The 19817-nt window shown below is 38.9% G+C and overlaps 1 protein-coding gene across 3 annotated transcripts in view; it reads left to right on the plus strand.

Annotated features, from left to right (window-relative positions):
• The first annotated feature begins 2493 nt into the window (after positions 1-2493).
• Positions 2494-19817, plus strand: part of MRPS9 (mitochondrial ribosomal protein S9) — a 65576-nt gene continuing 48252 nt past the window's right edge. Inside the window, exons 1-2 of one of the 3 annotated variants that reach the window (XM_047745280.1) lie at positions 2494-2680; positions 14054-14233. In XM_047745280.1, the coding sequence (XP_047601236.1) occupies positions 2546-2680; positions 14054-14233 (315 nt within the window). In that variant the 5' untranslated portion in view covers positions 2494-2545. The remainder of the gene's footprint in view (positions 2681-14053; positions 14234-19817) is intronic. The other 2 variants (XM_047745279.1, XM_047745278.1) reach the window with 2 other exon arrangements.

Genomic DNA, 19817 nt, shown 5'->3' on the forward strand with positions numbered 1-19817 from the left:
GAGACTACACCAGGTGGAGCTGCCTGAGATCACGTGAATCTTTCCAAAGCTATGTCTCACAGAGCAGGGATAAAGAGGTTCACTTTATTAGGGTTTGGAATGGATATTTAGAGGGGAAGTTTTCATCATCACATGCAATGGTCAGGCATAGAGTTACACATTTCCACTCAGAAAACATGTCTATACATATGTTGTATGTTATGCTAATGAGGCTATGTTCCTCTCAGGGTGGGGATTTTAACATTATAATGAAACTCAGATACTTCATGATTCATCTGTCCAGGTGTCTGTTCTGGGGGGAGGGTCATATTCAAAGGTTTTTTTTTTTTTTTTCCTCTTGTTCGAACCATTTGTTACTTTCTAAAAGATAAAAATTTACAGTTAATCAGAGCTTCTAGAAGTTTCCTGATTTCAGGGGTCTCGCTGATGACATAGATACACGTCTTCTGGTATACTGCCCAAGAATTTATGATAATACAGGCTATATACCTAAGACTGTAATTGATGGATTGTAGCGTGTACTCCTTTTAACATCATTGATTGGTTGGTTGATTTCAGGAGGGCTGTACTCACACCAGAAGCATCTACAAGTTATTGCTACCTCACATCTCAGCAGCACTTGTTAGTTCATTTTGACTATAAGCTGACTTTAGAACCAAACCCTCACAGTAGATGTGATTCCACCGTATTGGACCTTGGGGACTTTATGATCCTTGTGCCTAGGATGCCTGATGCCACTGACATAAGAGGTGTTCAAAAATGAGAGGAAACCAGGGGCGCCTGGGTGGCTCAGTGGGTTGGGCCTCTGCCTTCGGCTCAGGTCATGATCTCAGGGTCCTGGGATCGAGCCCCGCATTGGGCTCTCTGCTCGGAGGGGAGCCTGCTTCCTCCTCTCTCTCTCAGTCTGCCTCTCTGCCTACTTGTGATCTCTCTCTCTCTCTGTCAAATAAATAAATAAAATCTTTAAAAAAAAATGAGAGGAAACTTAAATGAATCTAAGCTTTAGCTGAGTGGTAAAACTACAGTTTTTTTTTTTTTTTACATATTTTAAAAGTTTACCAGTATGTTCCTGATACCAGTCTTTTTTTCTGACTCCAAATTATGTACCTAATGTCAACCTATAATGGTTTATTTGTTCCAAACTCAAAGGCTACACGGGAAATTTCATGCAGCAGTCTAAGTGTTGCCCCTAGAGGCAGGAAATGTATTACATTCACTTTACTGTAATCTAATGAAAGATTGTAACATGGATTTTAGAAAAAAAAAAAAGAAAGAAAAGAAAAGAAAAACAATCCCTCACCTTAATTTCTGAACTTACTTAGTTCTTATACGTTCCAGAATGTCATTTTTTAAAAGAAATAGTAAAAATTCTGCTTTCACATATTTATTTGTTTTCTATTTAATTAAATACCCACAACTAAGTTAAAAACCTTTTTTGTGACAATGTGTGGGAACTGCTGTCTAAGGGCATCTATTTGAATGAGCTATGAAGTTTTTTGGTTCCCAAATCTGTGAACCTCTGCCAATTTCTGATGAAAGTTTTACTAGTCTAAAATGTAGTAACAGAACAAGAGTGAGTTTTCAATACCTCAAAATACATTCCATTTAAAAGAACACTTTTTTTTCTGAGATTATGTCATTTCTACCTTTTTAATGACTAAATGTGTTTTAAGAAATGATGGTGTATGTATTTGCTTGACAACTTTGTGTGTTTGTGTTTTAATTTTACTGATCCTTCCATTCTAAATGTTTGGAAATCCTTTCAGAGCGGCTTACTGCATCATTTAAAAATGTATTTTGTAGAAAACACTCTGGGAGTTAATCTCAAGGGCCCACAAGTCTCCGAAAGCAAGGTATACTCATTTTTATTCCATGACGGTGCATTTAATTCCGATTGGGTTTCAAGTGAGGCTTAGCGCTGACACTGGGGAGAGGCGCGTAAACATAGCTAAGGCTGTTTCGTCCTCATCTGTGAACGGTTTAGCCTGCGCGTTATACAGTTCAATAATAGACGTGTGAGCGCCATGGTAAGTAGAGTGGTTTGGCAGTTCTGGAGGCAGGTGGAGACCCTGGACCCTAAAAATGTGGAAAGGTAGAGAGAAGGGGAAACCCATAGTAGAAAGACCTATATAGCAGCCAAGGCTTGGAGTTCATTCTTGCGTGAGCAAGAACACCAGCCTCTGCTTTGGCTCGAGTTCTGCCGTTCAAGGAGAGCTGGCTCGAGGTGCAGCCCCAGGCAAGGAAGGAAGGGCTGGTTGAAGAGCCACGTGAAAGTCATACCGAGACTTAAACAACCAGAGAATTCAGCAGCTGCAGGAGAGGAAAGAGGTCAAGCCCTTCAGTTTAGGACTACAACGAACAAGGGGGTGGAGCCGGGCACGCCCCGAGGGCTCACACACCCAACCAGCGACGAGCCGCTCCGGCCCGCAGAACACGCCCCCTGTTTCTTCCCGACAGCCCCCGGAACCTAGCTCCCACCCGCGCCTGCGCAGGCTTTATCAAGTCCTGCCCCTTTGCCCGGCCGCCGGGCTCTCCGGTAGCCAATATGGCGACTCCCTGTGTGTCCTGCGGCGCAGCAGCTTTCTACCGGCTCTTTCTCGGAGGTAGGGTTAGCCTCACCCGGAGACAAGGCGTTTGGAAAGCCGCGGCTGTTGAGTTGCAGACAGGTACTGGATTCCAGGTAAGGGAGAAGCACTGGTCCGTGTAGCGCAAAGATGTGGAGACGCGGCCGCAACCTTCCCCTGGCGTCTCACATGCCCTCAGACCGGGACTTAGGGGTCTGGGGTATTTAGTAGAGGTCTGAGGTTGAGAGAGGAGGAATGGGTATTGGTTTGCAGCGGCCAGTCGAGGTTGTTTCTGGTTTTCGTAGGGTGCGGTGAGGAAGTTGTCTGCAGACGGAACTAGAGTGACCCCTCTTCCTTGAGTTGGCTGCCAAGCTAAGGGGAGTCGGTGCCTTAGGTGTGGCGTAGGGTCGGGTCCTTCCGGCCTGCCCGCGGTCCAATGGGGAGGAGGGCCGCGCCAGGAGGTAAATGAGAACTGGACTCCTGCAGTAGTCTGGAAGACTTACTGGAGAAAGTCACAGTGGATAAGATTGACAGTGATTTTAAAAGTGCCTTGCATCTGTGCAGTTTCTATTTTCTTAATTTTCCCCCAACATCTTGTCTCTGGAGAGAAGGAGACCAGAACTTTCACATTTCCTTTACTCCTGAGGGCAGTGAGAAGCCAAGATTTTAGGTTCACGGAACTCAGTTGGGTGATGGTGCCATTTGCTGACATGGGATCTCAAAAGGAGGGAAAAGTTTTGAGAGGGAAGAAAACGAGTTTAGTTTTGGATGTAATTATGTTTATTTTTTTTTTTTAAGATTTTTATTTATTTATTTGACAGAGAGAAATCACAAGTAGGCAGAGAGGCAGGCAGAGAGAGAGGAGGAAGCAGGCTCCCTGCTGAGCAGAGAGCCCCATGTGGGGCTCGAACCCAGGACCTGGGATCATGACCTGAGCCGAAGGCAGCGGCTTAACCCACTGAGCCACCCAGGCGCCCCTGTAATTATGTTTATTATACAGTTTTTATTGGGATGTCCAAGTGGAGATTTCCAGTAGGCCCAAAGATTGACAAATTTATAGTTCAAGAAGAGATCTGATTTACAAATCCTCCGTTAACTTGTAGATAGTAATCAAAGCCTTGGAAGTGAATTCAAACACCTGGTGAACGTGTCCTGAATTGTTATAAGTAGAGGGACAGGTCCTGAAGGACAGCAGTCAAGAAAGAACATCCTAAAGTTTGAGAATGAACTGCTAAAAAAGTAGGGTGGAGACCAGACAGTGTGATGTTCTGGAAAACAGGCGAATGTTTTCAGTAGGGAATGTGATAAACAAGTACCAAATATTGTCAAGAAGTCAAATATTATATAAAAACTATTGAAAAAAGGAATGCTGTGTATTTTTTATTATCTTTCTTTTATATTTTAATCTAAATCAACCAGTCCATCTATTCATTTATCCATCACTTATTTTTTTATACTTTAAAAAAAGATTTTATTTATTTGAAAGAGAGAGAGCATGAGCATGGGAAGACACAGAGGCAGAGGGAGAGGGAGAAGCAGAAGCAGACTCCCTGCTCAGCCGTGGAGCCCTACTTGGACCTCCATCCCAGGATCTGAGATCATGACCTGGGCCAAAACCAAGAGTTGGGATGCTTAACCGACTGAGCCACCCAGGCACCTCTTAATACTTTATTATTGGAAAATATGTTGAAACTTTCATTTTTTCATGCATCTCTTTTGAATATATTTTCTTTGCATATGCTTAGTTAGCGATAAACGGGGCTATAGCATATAGAATGTTTTCATTGCTGACACTTTATGTGTGTATGTGTGGGGTGGGAGGGGTGCTTTCTTTCTCTCCCTCAGACTCCAGAATCTGTGTATCCTCTGTCTTTCTCTATGATCAGAGCTTGTCTGTCTTAAATATTAATACTCCTTCACTTCTATATCTAACATTAATAGTTATATTTTTCTTGGGCTACCTGGGTGGCTATGTCGGTTGGACATCCAACTCTATTTGGGCTTAAGTCAAGATCTCAGGGTCAAAGGGGCGCCTGGGTGGCTCAGTGGGTTAAGCCGCTGCCTTCGGCTCGGGTCATGATCTCAGAGTCCTGGGATCGAGCCCCGCATCGGGCTCTCTGCTCAGCGGGGAGCCTGCTTCCTCCTCTCTCTGCCTGCCTCTCTGCCTGCTTGTGATCTCTCTGTGAAATAAATAAATAAAATTAAAAAAAAAAAAAGATCTCAGGGTCATGGATCAAGCGGGGGAGGGTGGAGCCTGTTTAGGGTTCTCTCTCCCTCTCTCGCTCTGCCCCCCACTCCTGCGCACACACAAACATGCTCTCTTTCTCACTCAGGAAAAGAAAAACACAGTTACATTTTTCTTAGGGGCCATATTTCTAAAACTGTGGAATAATAATAATCAAATACATTGGGTATTTTTGCATTTTTTTATATGTATAAGTGTGTCCTAGGTGGTGATCTAAATAGTTATTACTGTGGGTCACAGTCAAAAAAGTGAGAAACACTGATGCCATCTGGAAAAAGAAACAAGTTCCATTAAACTATGACTCCTGTGTGCTTAGTTGGGACCCTCACTAGCAGACTTCCTCTTGTGTACCCATTTTGTATACATGCTCTGTATTAGTGCCACTACAATTGCAAATATCTAAGTGAACCAAATTTGGGATGGAGGAGGGAATCTTGTTTGTGAATGGTGAAACTTCAGGTTATAAACCCCTGAATATCAGGGACCTACACACAGTTTACCATAAAGGTTTGCAGAGGTAAGTACAGAAGAGCACAGAAGTGCAGTACCTAGTGCAAATGAGTTGAAATGGGTAGAATGATGGGTGGCTTCTCAAAGGAGATGTTACAGTCTTCAGGAGCAGTTAGGAGTTCCATGAAAGAAGAGAGGTGTTCTGTTCTATGATGATGTTAATAGGTACAGAAGGGACAGAGACCTACAGAGTCAATGGATCTAGCGGCAACAACTAATTGGTTATAGCAGTTATAATTGGTATAATAATTGGTGCAAGAATGGTGAGAGATATGAAACTTTGGCAAGGCCCAGATTATGATCTGTTTTGCTGTATTAAGGTACTTGGGCTTTTTGTTTTGTTTTTTGTCTTAAACTAGTGAGAGCCGCACTGGCATTATAAGCAGTTGACAGTTATGATGTCCTACAAAGGCTACCCATGGATTCCCAAATCCTCTGTCAATGTAATGTAAGAATGTTAATTTAGCTTTCTGAAATATTTATGACTTTTTAAAAAAGATTTATTTTACATATAGAGGGAGAGTGTGTTTGAGCACGGGGCAGGTAGGTCAGAGGAAGAGGAAGAGAGAGAATCCTCAAGTAGATTCCCAGCCCCCCCCCCCCCCCCCCCCCCCCCCCCGCTGAGCACGGAGCCCAACCTGGGGCTCCATCTCAGGACCCTGAGTTCATAACCTGAGCGAAACCAAGAGTGGGATGCTTAACTGACTGAGCCACCCAGGTGCCCTTGATTTTTTTTTTTTTTTTTTTTTTTAAGATTTTATTTTCAAGTAATCTCTGCACCCAGCATGGGGCTTGAACTTACATCCCAGAGATCAAGAGCATGCTCTTGACTGAGCCAGCTAGGCACCCCTTTGACTTTTATAATAAGGAAAACCAGTAGACCAGTTTCCTGTTCTGAAAGCTAGTATTATCAGTTATCAATGATACATCCTTTTAATTTTATTTTCTACCAGACACTTAGTGCTTAAACTTTCCATGTTCACTGGGTCAATACCCGCCCCCCCTTGTTGAATCAGACTGTCTGCCAAGAAATGATCAGTGACATTTGGTGGCTTAGCCCTTGTGTATTTTGATTTTATTGTAAAAACATTTGTCTTGTCTTAAGTATCTGTTCTTTCCTTCTCTCATCTTATGGGCGCCTAGAGATTATAATGTTCTGTATTTATCATAGCATACAGCTGGTTTATGATAGGATCTTAATAAAGTTTACTGATAAATTGCTTAAAAACTCTTTGAAATTAAAAATTGACTTCCATTTGTATCAAATGCTGTCTGCAGCTCTGTAAATTGGTTATGTTTTCCCCTAGGTAACTTTTGAATTTTTTAAAAATCCCATTTTATTAGCAATGGATATTAAAACCCCTTTGATGGGATAAGGTTTTTTTTTTTTTAAGATTTTTTATTTTATTTTATTTATTTGACAGACAGAGATCACAAGTAGGCAGAGAGGCAGGCAGAGAGAGAGGAGGAAGCAGGCTCCCTGCCTAGCAGAGAGCCCGATGCGGGGCTCGATCCCAGGACCCTGGGATCATGACCTGAGCTGAAAGCAAAGGCTTTAACCCACTGAGCCACCCAGGTGCCCCAAGGGTTTGTTTTTGTTTTTTTTTTTTTGAGATCTCATCCTGTCCTTTTAAGGATAGAGTTAATGTACTAAATCTACTTGTATTATGCTTCATTGTTCTAAGTAGGATGATGAATTAATTAGTTACTTATTGCTGCCTAACAAGTTACCCGCAAATTCTGCACCTTATAAACAGACATTTGTTATTTCATGGTTTCTATGGGTCAGGATTGCAGGCACAGCTTTGCCAGGTTTTCCTTCCAGGTCCCCATAATGTAGCATTCCAGGTGTTGGCTCTGGCTCCAATTGTCTCAAGGCTGGAGGGTGGAAATCTTCCTCCCAGTTTGTTCATTGTGGGTGTTAGCGGGATTCATATCTTACAGGCTGTTGGATGGGCTGTTGGCTGGAGGCCACCCTCCATTCTTGTCACGTGGGTCTCTGTAGTACAGCATACCACATCTGGCTTCCATCAGGTTGATCAGGACAGGGAAGAAAAAGAGGGAGCACAGTCTTTTTGTTACATAATCTTAAAGGTGACATTCTGTCACTTTAGTAATATTCTGGTCATTAGAAAGAGGTTACTCAAGCAAGTTACAGAAGCCCATGCTCAAGGGGAGGAGATTGAACAACAGGAAGAATACCAGTGGTCGGGGGGGGGGGCACCTGGGTGGGTCAGTGGGTTAAGCCTCTGCCATCGGCTCGGGTCATGGTCTTGGGGTCCTGGGATCGAGCCCCATGTTGGGCTCTCCGCTTGGCAGGGGCCCTGCTTCCCCCTCTTTCTCTGCCTGCCTCTCTGCCTGCTTGTGATCTCTGTCAAATAAAAAAATAAAATCTTAAAAAAAAAAAAAAGAATACCAATGGTAGAATTACTGGGAACCATTGGAAGCTGTCTGCAACTATGAAAGACCCACATTTACTTCTTTTTTATGAACTAAGTGTCTTGTGTGTTTAGGTCTTTCCCCTATAGCTGTAAACCTCTTAAGATAAATAGCATAACCTTTGTATCCCTATTCTGATGCCTAGTACAGTGCCCATAGATACCTCCTAGATGCTCACTCATTTCCTGAATTTGAACTTGTGAAGGGTTCTTACATATAGGGATATGTGCATGTGTACATGTGCATATGCACATGTGTATATATGTGAACACCTGCCACACTTCTTTTTGCCAGATAGATTGCTAACTTAAGTAAGAAAACTGCAATTTGACCTTACTTCGTATTTCCTTCTCTCGGTATGTCAGTGTTCTCATTTTAACACCAACTCGGTTCTGCTTGATAGTTATTTCTGTTAAAATTCTGTAGATAGCCTGGACCATAGTAGTTGCACAAATTTGTCAAATGAACTTGTAAAATAGTTTACTTTTTAGAATTTTATTATGAAAAATAAAGCATGTTCTGTCAGGCATTTATAAAAATAGAATACTATAATGAACCCTGTGTATAAGTCAGCCGACTTCAATAATTGTAACTGTTTTCCAATCCTGTTTCATCTGTCTCCCTTTTTTTCCTGTGAGCTTTTATAAAATCTCACACTTCCCCGTATATACACACACACACACTTGAATGTGCATCTCTAACAGGCAGTTTTTTAAAGGGAAAAAAAACAACATGGGGGAACCTGGGTGGCTCAGTTGGTTAAGCATCTGCCTTCACTTGGGTCCTGATCTCAAGGTCCTGGGATCAAGTGTCTGCATCCAGCTCCCTGCTCAGCGGGGAGTCTGCTTCTCTTTCTCTGCCCTTACCTTCTGCTCGTGCTATCTCTCTCAAATAAATAAATACATCTTAAAAAACAACAACAACACATAGCTTCCATGCCACTATGCAAATATCTGACAGAATGAACAATAATTTTAATATCATCTGTTACCTGTTCCATGTTCAAATTTCTCTGGTTGTCCCAGCAATAATTTTTTATAGTTGGTTTGTTTAAAGCACAATTCAAGCAAAGCCCCTATATTTCATTTGATTGGGAAGTATGTTAAGGCTCTAAGTTTATGTTTGTGGAAAGAATATAAATGGTGAAATTTTGCTCAAGTAGTGTAGTAGGTTTCCTTGTTCGTTTAACCTGGTGTCCATTTCCCTTTCACCAGGCACTCCTGTTTTCTCAGGAGGAATGAGTTCCTCCCCACTAGATACAATGGGGAAGAACTGTAATCTGGGGCATCTGACCCAAGGTAGCCTCATTAGATAGTCCGGCGGGTGAGATCTTGAGCAAAGAGCTAAGGAAAGTTGGAATAGCATTTTATCTTAATGGCCACAGACTTCTTGAATGTGTTGTGTATCATTAGAGTTCCTGTTTTTAGCTGCCTGCTTCAAGTATAGTCCTGGGTCCCTCTTAGTCTTCTAAGAAATGTCTCCTTTGCTTAAGCTAAGTCATTTTCTTTTGCTTGCATCTAGAGAATGCTAGTTGATAAAAATATAAACTCATTCAAAAAGGTTACTATCCTTTCTCTCTTGATGTCCTTATATTGTTTCTATCCATGTTTTCTCTAATTTGACTTTAGTCTTTACTTTTTTATTCCTCAAAGTATTTTTTCTTTTGCCATTTCTATTCAAATTAGCAGCAGTTCTTCTTTGTTCCATTTTTATCCAATTGAACAAAAAGGAAACTCCTTAATACTCGTAATATCATTAAAGTAGTGTGTGGCACTGGCATTTGGCCAAATTTGGGACATCACTGCTCTGTCAGGATGTGTCTGCTTCTTTGGCAACCTGCTTGATTGAAATTATAGTTGTCTGACCCACTGATTATCTTAAAAAAGAAACAAATCTGTCAAGTTGTATCTATACCAGTCCCTAAAAACAAAGTGTGAGAAAAATTCGCTGTCATAGCTTTTCAGTTGGAAGTAGAACCTGTAGAAAATTTTGTTGGGGATTTGTACTTAATCAGCAAAGCATGTTCTCTCCAGGAATTGTGGCTGTTCTGAGCTAAAGATCTAGTTGATTCACATTCAGCCTCATCTTACTTAATGGATTGTACTAATGAATAATGGACTCTTTTGAATGTAAATATTTTTGTGTGAATCATTGCTGGAATAATTTAGAACATTTTTAAATCTATTCAGTAGTCTGGCATTGATGTTGTGATGGCTTTATAATAAATAGGAATTTCCAGAGTGTCATATTCTCCGGCAGTCTATACAAATGTCTTTGAAAAGATCCTAAAGATCCTAAAGAGATTTTATGAAAAATAGCAAAGTGGGGGCTTTTAAAAAAAACAAAAACAAAAACAAAAAACCTCTTTCTGAAGTGAACAACAATAAAAAAAATTTACAGTTTCTTAAGCCTCATTTATATTAAAACTAAGAAAACCACCACATGTCACAAAGTCTGAAGAATATAGATACAAGATAATTTTAAATCAAGTGAAGAAATGAATCCTCAAGGCAATAATCAACTCTCTTGCTTGAGGTGATATTAAAGTGTTATTGGAACAAAAGAAAAGGAACAGTGTGGGAGAGAGAGATGAAGAAAACACAAAGGAAATTTACTCAACAAAATGGAAGAATTATTTTACTATAACTGACTGTCAGGGACATTCTTAAAAGGTTGGGTGCGGGAGAGCCGAATGAAACAGGCTGTTAAGACAAGATACAATTAAAGAAATGGTTAAGGAAAGATTTTTGGAGATAGACCAGTGATTTAAGAAGCTAAAAATTCAGAGTGACTGCAGAATTAACACTGCAGAAAACAAAAAACCCAAGGAGTAAAGGTTTAGAAATCATACAGGATGCAGAACAAAGGGATGAGAAATAAGACTGAGAGAAGCTGATATGGTTGGAGGACAGAAAAATAGATAATTTCTATGGTCGAAGAAGTAAACAATAAGTGAGAATTCAATGAGTATTACTTTCTGAAGTTGATAGGAGAAATAATTTAAACATTTTATTAAGAGACATATAGGTGATCATTAAAATCAAAGTAGGCTGTTTGGTATTTAAATTGCTGGATCAAAAGACAAATATAAAAAACTATAGACCATCTAGCAAAAGAAAGAAAACAGGAATGAAAACATAAAAACAATAAAGACAAAATAAGATGAAAAAATGAGACAGTATCTATTAAGTCCATTTAAATAGGATATTCTCATGTATTAAAAAAGTCAGATTGACTCAAAACCTGAAGTGATTCAAAATTTAAATGAAAAATATGGGCAGTGCTATTCCAGGAAAAGGCAAAGAGAAGTTTGAAAGGGTTGCAATATTGTGATTCAGCAATTAAATTCAAGGTAAAAGTACTGCCTGAGAATGGAACACTTTATAATTTGAAGGTACAATTTGCCTTATGATAGAACTCTTCTGAACTAATTAGTACATTGAATGTACCACTGAAACATACAAAGGAAATATATAGGAAACAGGAAGAAAATTAATAAAATATTATAGCTATTGTATGCATATAGATTCATAACTTTTTTTTGGTATTATTCTCCTGGCCCACATCCAGTATAAAGGGGTGCTTAAATTTTTTTTCTTATTTTCTTCCTTTACTTATTCTGTCTACTTTACAACCATTGTATCATCGCTCTTTGAATATGAAGTATTCAGTCCATCAAACCTGTCCCCCCACTTAACTCTGCAGACCCATCTCTTGTTCTGTTTCATAAAAATAATGGCCATAATACATAAGTAATCTTATGCTTTCCCTCACAAACTGTGTTGTTTCTTTGCCTAGTAAAATAGATGTTTCTTATTCTAACACTAATGCCTGCCATTTCCCCTACTTAGATGGTGTCACATCATGTCCCATGCTGATTATTAACAAGATGGCATCTCCAGCTCCAATCTCTCCTGTGTACACACCCACAGAGCCATCTGCCTCGAGGACACCTATATCTCCCGAGATGCCCATCAAGCATCTCAAACTTTTCATTTCCCAAATTGAACTCATCACTTTCCTCCTAATCTTACTCTTCCTTTAGAGCTCATTACTTCAGTGAGGGGAAGTCTCCGGTATTCACTGGGAGACTCATTTCTCCTGAGGGCTGTAGTTGGTGATTGGTGAAAAGTGTAGTAGGCTCACCTGTATTACAAATGGATTCTTTTAGTTGTGGACAAAAACATTTTTGTCATATGACTTAGAAAACCAGCCTCATAATCATCCTTTTGGCAGGGGAACATTGGGGAAAATCACCTCCACTGAGTGACAGCAGCTTTCTCCTCCAAATCCACAGCTTTGCCACGATTCTTGGGGCAGATAGGCATTTTCTCTTCACTTTGAACACGGGAAGCAACATCTTCCCATGTTCAAAGAAAACACGAAATCATTAAAAAAAAAAAAAAAAGCATACCCTGGAAAAAGTAAAAATATAGTAAGATGGCAAAACTCATAATGAGGATTTGGTGCTGTTGTCACTGGCAGTGGGGAAAGGTAGCAGGAGTGTACAAAGACTTGTAATAGGGCAGGCTCACTGTACGTAAGCAAGTTTGGGTTGTGTTTTACTAATTGATAGTGACACTGTATATTTATAAAGCATCTTAAGATTCTCAATTAATGGAATGCCTGGATGGCTCAGTCAGTTAAGCATCTGCCTTTAGTTGAGGTTATCATCCCAGGGTCCTGGGATCAAGTCCTACATCAGGCTCCTTGCTCAGCAGGGAGCCCGCTTCTCCCTCTGACCCTCCTCCTGCTCATGCTCCCTCTCCGTCTCTCAAATAAATAAATAAAATCTTAAAAAAAAGAAGATTCTTGATTAATAATATAGAGAAAGTTCTTTGTGCTCCCCTAAGGAAAAATATACTATATGGTTTCATGGAATTTTAAATGGCCCTATCTTATTTAAGAGTAACAAATCATTTTATCACTGTTTTGATTTGTGAGCATTTAAGAACATAATTTTTACTATTAATAGGTTATTATAATATTTATCCTGTATTTTTTTCTTCTGCTTTTTATTGTTACTGTGGTGACAAATTATTAGTTACTTAAATCTCTGGTTCTCAAAGGATCAGGGAATGGATGAGGCAGGGATGGTGTTAGTGATGGTATGTGCCAGAGAAAATTTATGTTAATAAAAAGGAAAGTGAAGGAGTTACTAAGAATTATAGTTCTTAAGGTCTGAATTGCTTAAGAGTGTTTAAAATTGTTGAGGCTGGGATGAAAGTAGAGAACCACAGATTAAGATTTTGAGGAAAGCCAGGACCAGAAATATCTGTTCTAGTTATATCCAGCCACTGAATGTGGCTGAACAGTCATTTGAAAACATTTTTCTGGTTCTTTAGCACCCTTTATTGTAGGTGAACTATTAATGCCTTGAGGGGAAATTCCTAGTGCTACAGCATAAAAGGATCAACAGCAGCAATTGTGATATCATTACTGATAGTTTAAAAGGATGGGAAAGCCCTTATTTCTGTAAGTTAGTGTATTGAACCAAGTTAATGATAAATCTTGTCAGTGCTTAGTGAAGCGGTTTCTTCGCTGTATCAACTTAAAGGACCACAGAATAGTCTCAAGCTAAGCTAAACTATTATTTTTTTTAATTTTATTTTTTATAAACATATATTTTTATCCCCAGGGGTACAGGTCTGTGAATCGCCAGGTTTACACACTTCACAGCACTCACCATAGCACATACCCTCCCCAATGTCCATAATCCCATCCCCCCTCTCCCAACCCCCCTCCCCCCATCAACCCTCTAAACTATTATTTTAAGGCCCAGAAAGATGGGCCGTGTTTGTACTTTACAACAAGGTGACTACCGATAGCCAAAGTGTACTGTCCCCCGGTACATGCTTCTTCCTTCTCTTGTCTTCTGCCTGCTCGGTTCTGTCTACACGTGCATTTGCCTCTTTTTGAGGGAGTGTCATTTTACTTTTCATTGCCTGTGTGTCAAATATCACAACTGGTTGACATTGGCCAAGCGGCATCAAATGTGGATGTTTGTAGTAGATAAGGAGGTAGCATATCACTTACATATTTGGGGTTTTGGGGGTTTTAATGTGTTGAAATGCCAGTAGTTTAAACTGTAAGCAGAGGCTTTTAAAAGCAAGCTTTTGAGTGGAGTACAATTTCCAATGGCTTAACAATCCTTTTTACCTCTTTCCAGACTCTTGCCAACTGAGTAATAAAATAAAGAGAACTGTTTGAACATCCTGTTTTATTTAGAGGTGGTGGCCTAAAGATAATTCTTTAATTTAAAATATTTTCTCTTTTTGTTTATATTTTTTGCTAGATATTAAGGCTAAGGCACACCACAGGTGTAACAACAAAGAAAAATGTTGCAGCCTTAAGACGTGAAACTTACACAGTGGATTTTATTAAAAAGCAAATTGAAGAGTTCAACATAGGAAAGAGACATTTAGCCAACATGATGGGAGAAGATCCAGAAACTTTCACACAAGAGGACATTGACGTAAGTGCAGTTACTCTGTTGGGAAAGTAATTGCTGTAGAGTTTCTTTATGATTTATTTATTTTAGAGGGAGCAGAGAGAGCATGCTAGCGGGGAGGGGCAGAGGGTGAGGGAAAGTTTAAGTGGACTCTGTGCTGGGCTTGGAGCCTGAGGCAGGGCTGGATCTCATGACCTTGAGATCATGACCTGAGACAAAACCAAGAGTTTTGTCCTAACCGACTGTGCTACCCCAGGTGCCTCTAGCTCTGTGTCAGTTTTCTGTCAGAATAAGGACAACTACCACTATGCATTGCAAGTTGGAACCAAGGTTTCAAAGAGAGATGCTACTTTGTATTTTAAGCATTATGAATCATAGCGAGTTTTAGATTTTAATCAGAAATGGATAATTTTCTTGATTCAAGGTCTTAGGAGCCACTGTGAATGCTCATACACAATTTGGAAACATTTATCCTATTGTGGAGTCTTAAACTTAGCTTTCTTAAAAATGGTAAAACAGATGGTGATGAAAATATAGTGAAGTTTATAGAAATCCCATAAGTAAAACTGAGTTGAGTGTTTTTTATTATCTCAACTATATATTTGAATTTTCACAGTCAGGGCATGTTCTAAATGATTTGAGAATTAAAGTTAGAACTCTGTTATTATTCCACTCTTGAGTTGTTCTAACCCTGATAAAAGTAGTAATAATAAATAATACTTTTATCTTTAAAAAAAAATTAAAAAAAATTAATACTTTTTGTCAGACATCCCAACATACCTAGCAAAGGTATTTAAAATTTAACCACTTTGAAGTTTGTTGTAACTTTTTACAATTTTATTTTGAATTCCTGTGTAGTTAATGTGCAATGTTGTATTAGTTTCAGGTATACTATATAGTGGTTCCACGCTTCCACACATCACCCAGTGCTCATCACGACAAGTGCCCTCCTTAATCTCCATCACCTAGTTCACCCAGCTCCTTTACCCCCTCCCCTCTGATAACCATCAGTTTGTTCTGTATAGTTTAGAGTCTACTTCTTGGTTTCTCTCTCTCTCTCTCTCTTTTTTTTTCCTTTGCTCGTGTTTTGTGGGTTTTTTGTTTTGTTTTGTTTTGTTGTTTTTTTGGTTTCCTAAATTCCACATGAGTGAAATCAGATGGTATTTGTTTTTCTCTGACTTCTTTCACTCAGCATTACACTCTACCTCCATCCATGTCATTGCAAATGTCAAGATTTCATCCTTTTTTATGACTGAATAATATTCCAGTGTGGAGATATATATGTGTGTGTGTGTGCGCGTGCGCACGCAACATTTGGACTGCTTCTGTGATTTGGCTATTTTAAGTAATGCTGCTATAAACATAGGGATGTATGTATCCCTTTGAATTAGTGTTTTTGGTTTTTGGTTTTCTGTTTTTTGTTTGGTAGATACTCAGTAGTGTGATTGCTGGATCATGGGGTTGTTCTATTTTTAACTTCTTGAGGGACCTCCATACTGTTTTCACAGTGGCTACACCAGTTTGCATTCCCACCAACAGGGCACGAGAGTTCCTTTTTCTCCACATCCTTGTCAACACCTGTTGTTTCTTGTGTTGTTGATTTTAGCCATTCAGACAGGTGTGAGGTGACATCTCATTGTAGTTTTGATTTGCATTTCCCTGATAATGAGTAATGTTGGAGCTTCTCTTCATGTGTCTCTTGGCCATCTGGATGTCTTATTTCGAGGAATGTCTGTTCATGTCTTCTGCCTATTGTTAATTGGATTATTTGCTTTTTGGGTATTGAGTTGTGTATGATCTTTATATGTAATATATATATGAGATATAAAGAACGTACATTTGTGTTTATATATATAACCCCCCCCCCACACACACACACACTCTGATCCTTTATCAGATATGTCATTTACAAATATCTTCTCCCATTCTATAGGTTGCTTTTTGGTTTTGCTGATTGTTTCCTTTGCTGTGCCAAAGTTTTTTATTTTGATGTAGAGCCATTAATTTAATTTTGCTTTTGTTTTCTTTGCCTCAGGAAACATATCTAGAAAAATGGTGCTATGGCTGATGTCAGAGAAATTACTGCCTGTGCTCTCTCTTCTAGGATTTTTATGGTTTCAGTTCTCACATTTAGGTCTTTAATCCATTTTGAATATATTTTTGTGTATGGTGAAAGAAGGTAATCCAGTTTTATTCTTTTGCATGTGGCTGTCCGGTTTTCCTAATACCATTTGTTGAAGATACTGTCTTTTTCCCATTGGATATTCTTTCCTGTTTTGTTGAAAATTAATTGATCATGTAGCCGTGGGTTTATTTCTGGGTTTTCTGTTCTATTCCATTGATTTCTATTCCATTCCATTTATGTGTCTGTTTTTGTGCCAGTATCATACTGTTTTGATTACTATAGTTTTGTAATATAATTTGAAGTCTGGACTTCTGATACCCCCAGTTTTGTTTTTCTTTTTCAAAACTTCTTTGGCTATGCAGAGTCTTTTGTGGCTCCATATAAATTTTAGGATTTTTTTGTTCTAGTTCTGTGAAAAATGCTATTGGTATTTTGATAGGGACTGCATTAAATGCGTAGATTGCTTTGGGTATTATAGACATTTTAGCAGTGTTTGTTATTCCAGTCCATGAGCATGGAGTGTCTTTCCATTTCTTGGTGTCATCTTCAATTTATCAGTGTTCATCAGTGTTTCGTAATTTTCAGGGTATAGGTCTTTCACCTCTTTGGTTTATCGTATTATTTTTGGTGCAGTTGTACATGGGGTTATTTTCATAATTTTTCTTTTTCCTGCTTCATTATCAGCATATGGAAACACAACAGATTTCTACACATTAACTTTGTATCCTGTGACTTGACTGAATTCATTTATCAGTCCTTGTAGTTTTTTGGTGGAGTCTTTAGGGTTTTCCATATATAGTATTATGTCATCTACAAATAGTGAAAGTTTTATTATTTCCTTACAGATGCCTTTTTTCTTTCTGTTGTCTAATTGCTGTAGCTACAACTTCCAGTACTATATTGAATGAAAGTGGTGAGAGTGGACATCCTTGTCTTGCTCCTGACCTTAGGGGAGAAGCTCTCAGTTCTTCCCTTATGAGTATAATGATATCTGTAGGTTTTCATTTATGGCCTTTATTATGTTGAGGTATATTCCTTCTAAACCTACCTTATTAAGGATTTTTATTATGTTATTATGACTGGATGTTGTGCTTTGTTAAATACTTTTTCTGCATCTATTGAGATGGTCATATGGCTTTTATCCTTTCTATTATTGATGTGATGTATCATGTTGGTTGATTGTGAATGTTGAACCACCCTTGCATCTGGGAATAAATCCATCACTTAATTGTGGTGAATGATTTTTTTAATGTATTGTTGGATTTGGTTTGATAGTATTTTTTTTTAAGATTTTATTTATTTGACAGACAGAGATCACAAGTAAGCAGAGAGGCAGGCAGAGAGAGAGGAGGAAGCAGGCTCACCGCTGAGCAGAGAGCCCGATGGGGGGCTCAATCCCAGGACCCTGGGATCATGACCTGAGCCGAAGGCAGAGGCTTTAACCCACTGAGCCACCCAGGTGCCCTGGTTTGATAGTATTTGTTGTGATTTTTGCATCTGATACTGATCTATAGTTTTCTTATATGTGTCTCTGTCTCATTTTGATATCCGGGTAATATGTAGCCTCGTTCAATGGAGTTGGTAGGTGTTTTCCTCTATTTTAGAAGAGTTTGTGAAGAGTTGGTATGAATTCTCTAAAGGTTTGGTTGAAATCATTTGGCCCTGGGATTTTTTTGGGTAGTTTTCTTTATATTACTGTTTGCATTTAAAACTGGTCCGTCGCCCTTCCCTGTGACCTGTGTGTCCCTGAGTAACTGTTTTGAGCAAGAGGCTCCTACTACCCAACTGAGTTTACTACATTTTTGGGTGTACATGGAGCATATTTAGCTCATTGAAAGAAATAGAATTGTTTAATGGTTTTGTAATTCTGCCTGAGAAGATAACCATTTTCATAACATTTTAAAAACTATTTTGTTTGGAGTGGTTAGTTCAGTGCTTGGATCTTTAATCAGAATTACTTGTTTGGGCTGTTAAAAATATTTTCAAGATGATTTAACTTCCAGGTAGTCGACATGGCCTATAATTTAATTCATTTACCTGGTTGAAAGCCTAGGCTCACTGTATAATTTTCACATTGGTAATTTAGGTGCCATTGTATTACTATTACTATTACTATTAAATGCTGTAAGTAAAATCTACCATAATTTGAATCCTTCACTTGTTCTCTGATTGCCTTCATCACACAAATCTTCCATCCCACCTAAGACTGTGTGTTGAGAATAATAGGAAGTACTGTTGAGCATATTGGTTTATCATGGAGTGATTGACAGTGGAGGTGGTGTTGTACACACAGATTGAGATCTTGTCTCACCCACCCTAAATGCATGTGAGGAAGTGTTAGCCCCTTTCCTTGACACCAGTGACGTAATTCTGCTGTGTTAATAATCTGCCTCACTTAAGTCTCACATTTTATATCAATGAACTCTTTGGGCATTTTATTAAATTTAGTGGACTCTCTTTGGCATCTAAGTAGATGTAAAAGCAAAAGAGGAAAGTGACAGCCAACTGTTACCAAGGTGTTAAAATTACATACCCATTGTGGTTCCTGGCTTTGTGTGTTTTCAAAACTCTTATCTTTGTTTGAGATCTGGCTGTTTGTATAACCTGAAAAAGAGTATAAAGCTAATGAGTCTTAAGTATTGTTCTCATACTGACAGAATGCTTAGTTATTTCCAAAGACAAAACCAAATAATTTGATATCCAAAACCAGGAAAATATTTTAAGCTTCCAGATAATTTTTGGAAGAACATCATGATTGCTTTTCTATATTTAGAGCTTGTAATGCTTTCTGTAATGTGTTTGGCTTTTAATATAGAATTTAAAACCAGGTACAGTAATTTTTCTCTTACTTATGTGATCAGAAAATTAGATATTCCACACAAGTGAAGTTTCCAGATAAGGGAAACCTATTTTTAATTGTTACTTGTAATGAAAAATATCACCACTTATTGAAAACTTCCTATATACATTCAAGATGCTATCTGGGAGCCTGATTTGCATTACCAGATTCAGTCTTTAGAAAAACATTATGGGGTTGGTATTTATTGTTATAAATAGGAAACCAGAGCTGTACAAGGTCTTCCTATATGCAAAGTCTGTTTTTCCACACTTTCAAAGATTAATTTTTGGGGTAATGTTTTCTAAAATAGGGTTCTCCCCAACCTTGTTAGGAGAGTACAGTGAGTATAATTTAACCTTACAGTGCCTCAGGATTTTCCTTTTAGTGTGGTTGTTAAGCTGATACCCTGGCTGGGGCTCGTAGTTTTTGTTTGTCCCTGTACTGACTGATTCCTGACATACCCTTTCCTGTCAGGATGTCTGTGCGTGTGTCTGCCTCTGGCAGCTCTCGCCTTCCAGGCTTCTAGCATATCTAAACTTGTTAGGCCCTGTGAATTAAAATTTAAGAGCCCTCGGACTTGGCATCAGGACCCATGTGCCCTTCCTACTAAGTCAAATCATGAATTTACGTCATCTATTTTAGCT

The sequence above is a fragment of the Lutra lutra genome, chromosome 9 (genome assembly GCF_902655055.1).
Source record: "Lutra lutra chromosome 9, mLutLut1.2, whole genome shotgun sequence".
Taxonomy (NCBI): domain Eukaryota; kingdom Metazoa; phylum Chordata; class Mammalia; order Carnivora; family Mustelidae; genus Lutra; species Lutra lutra.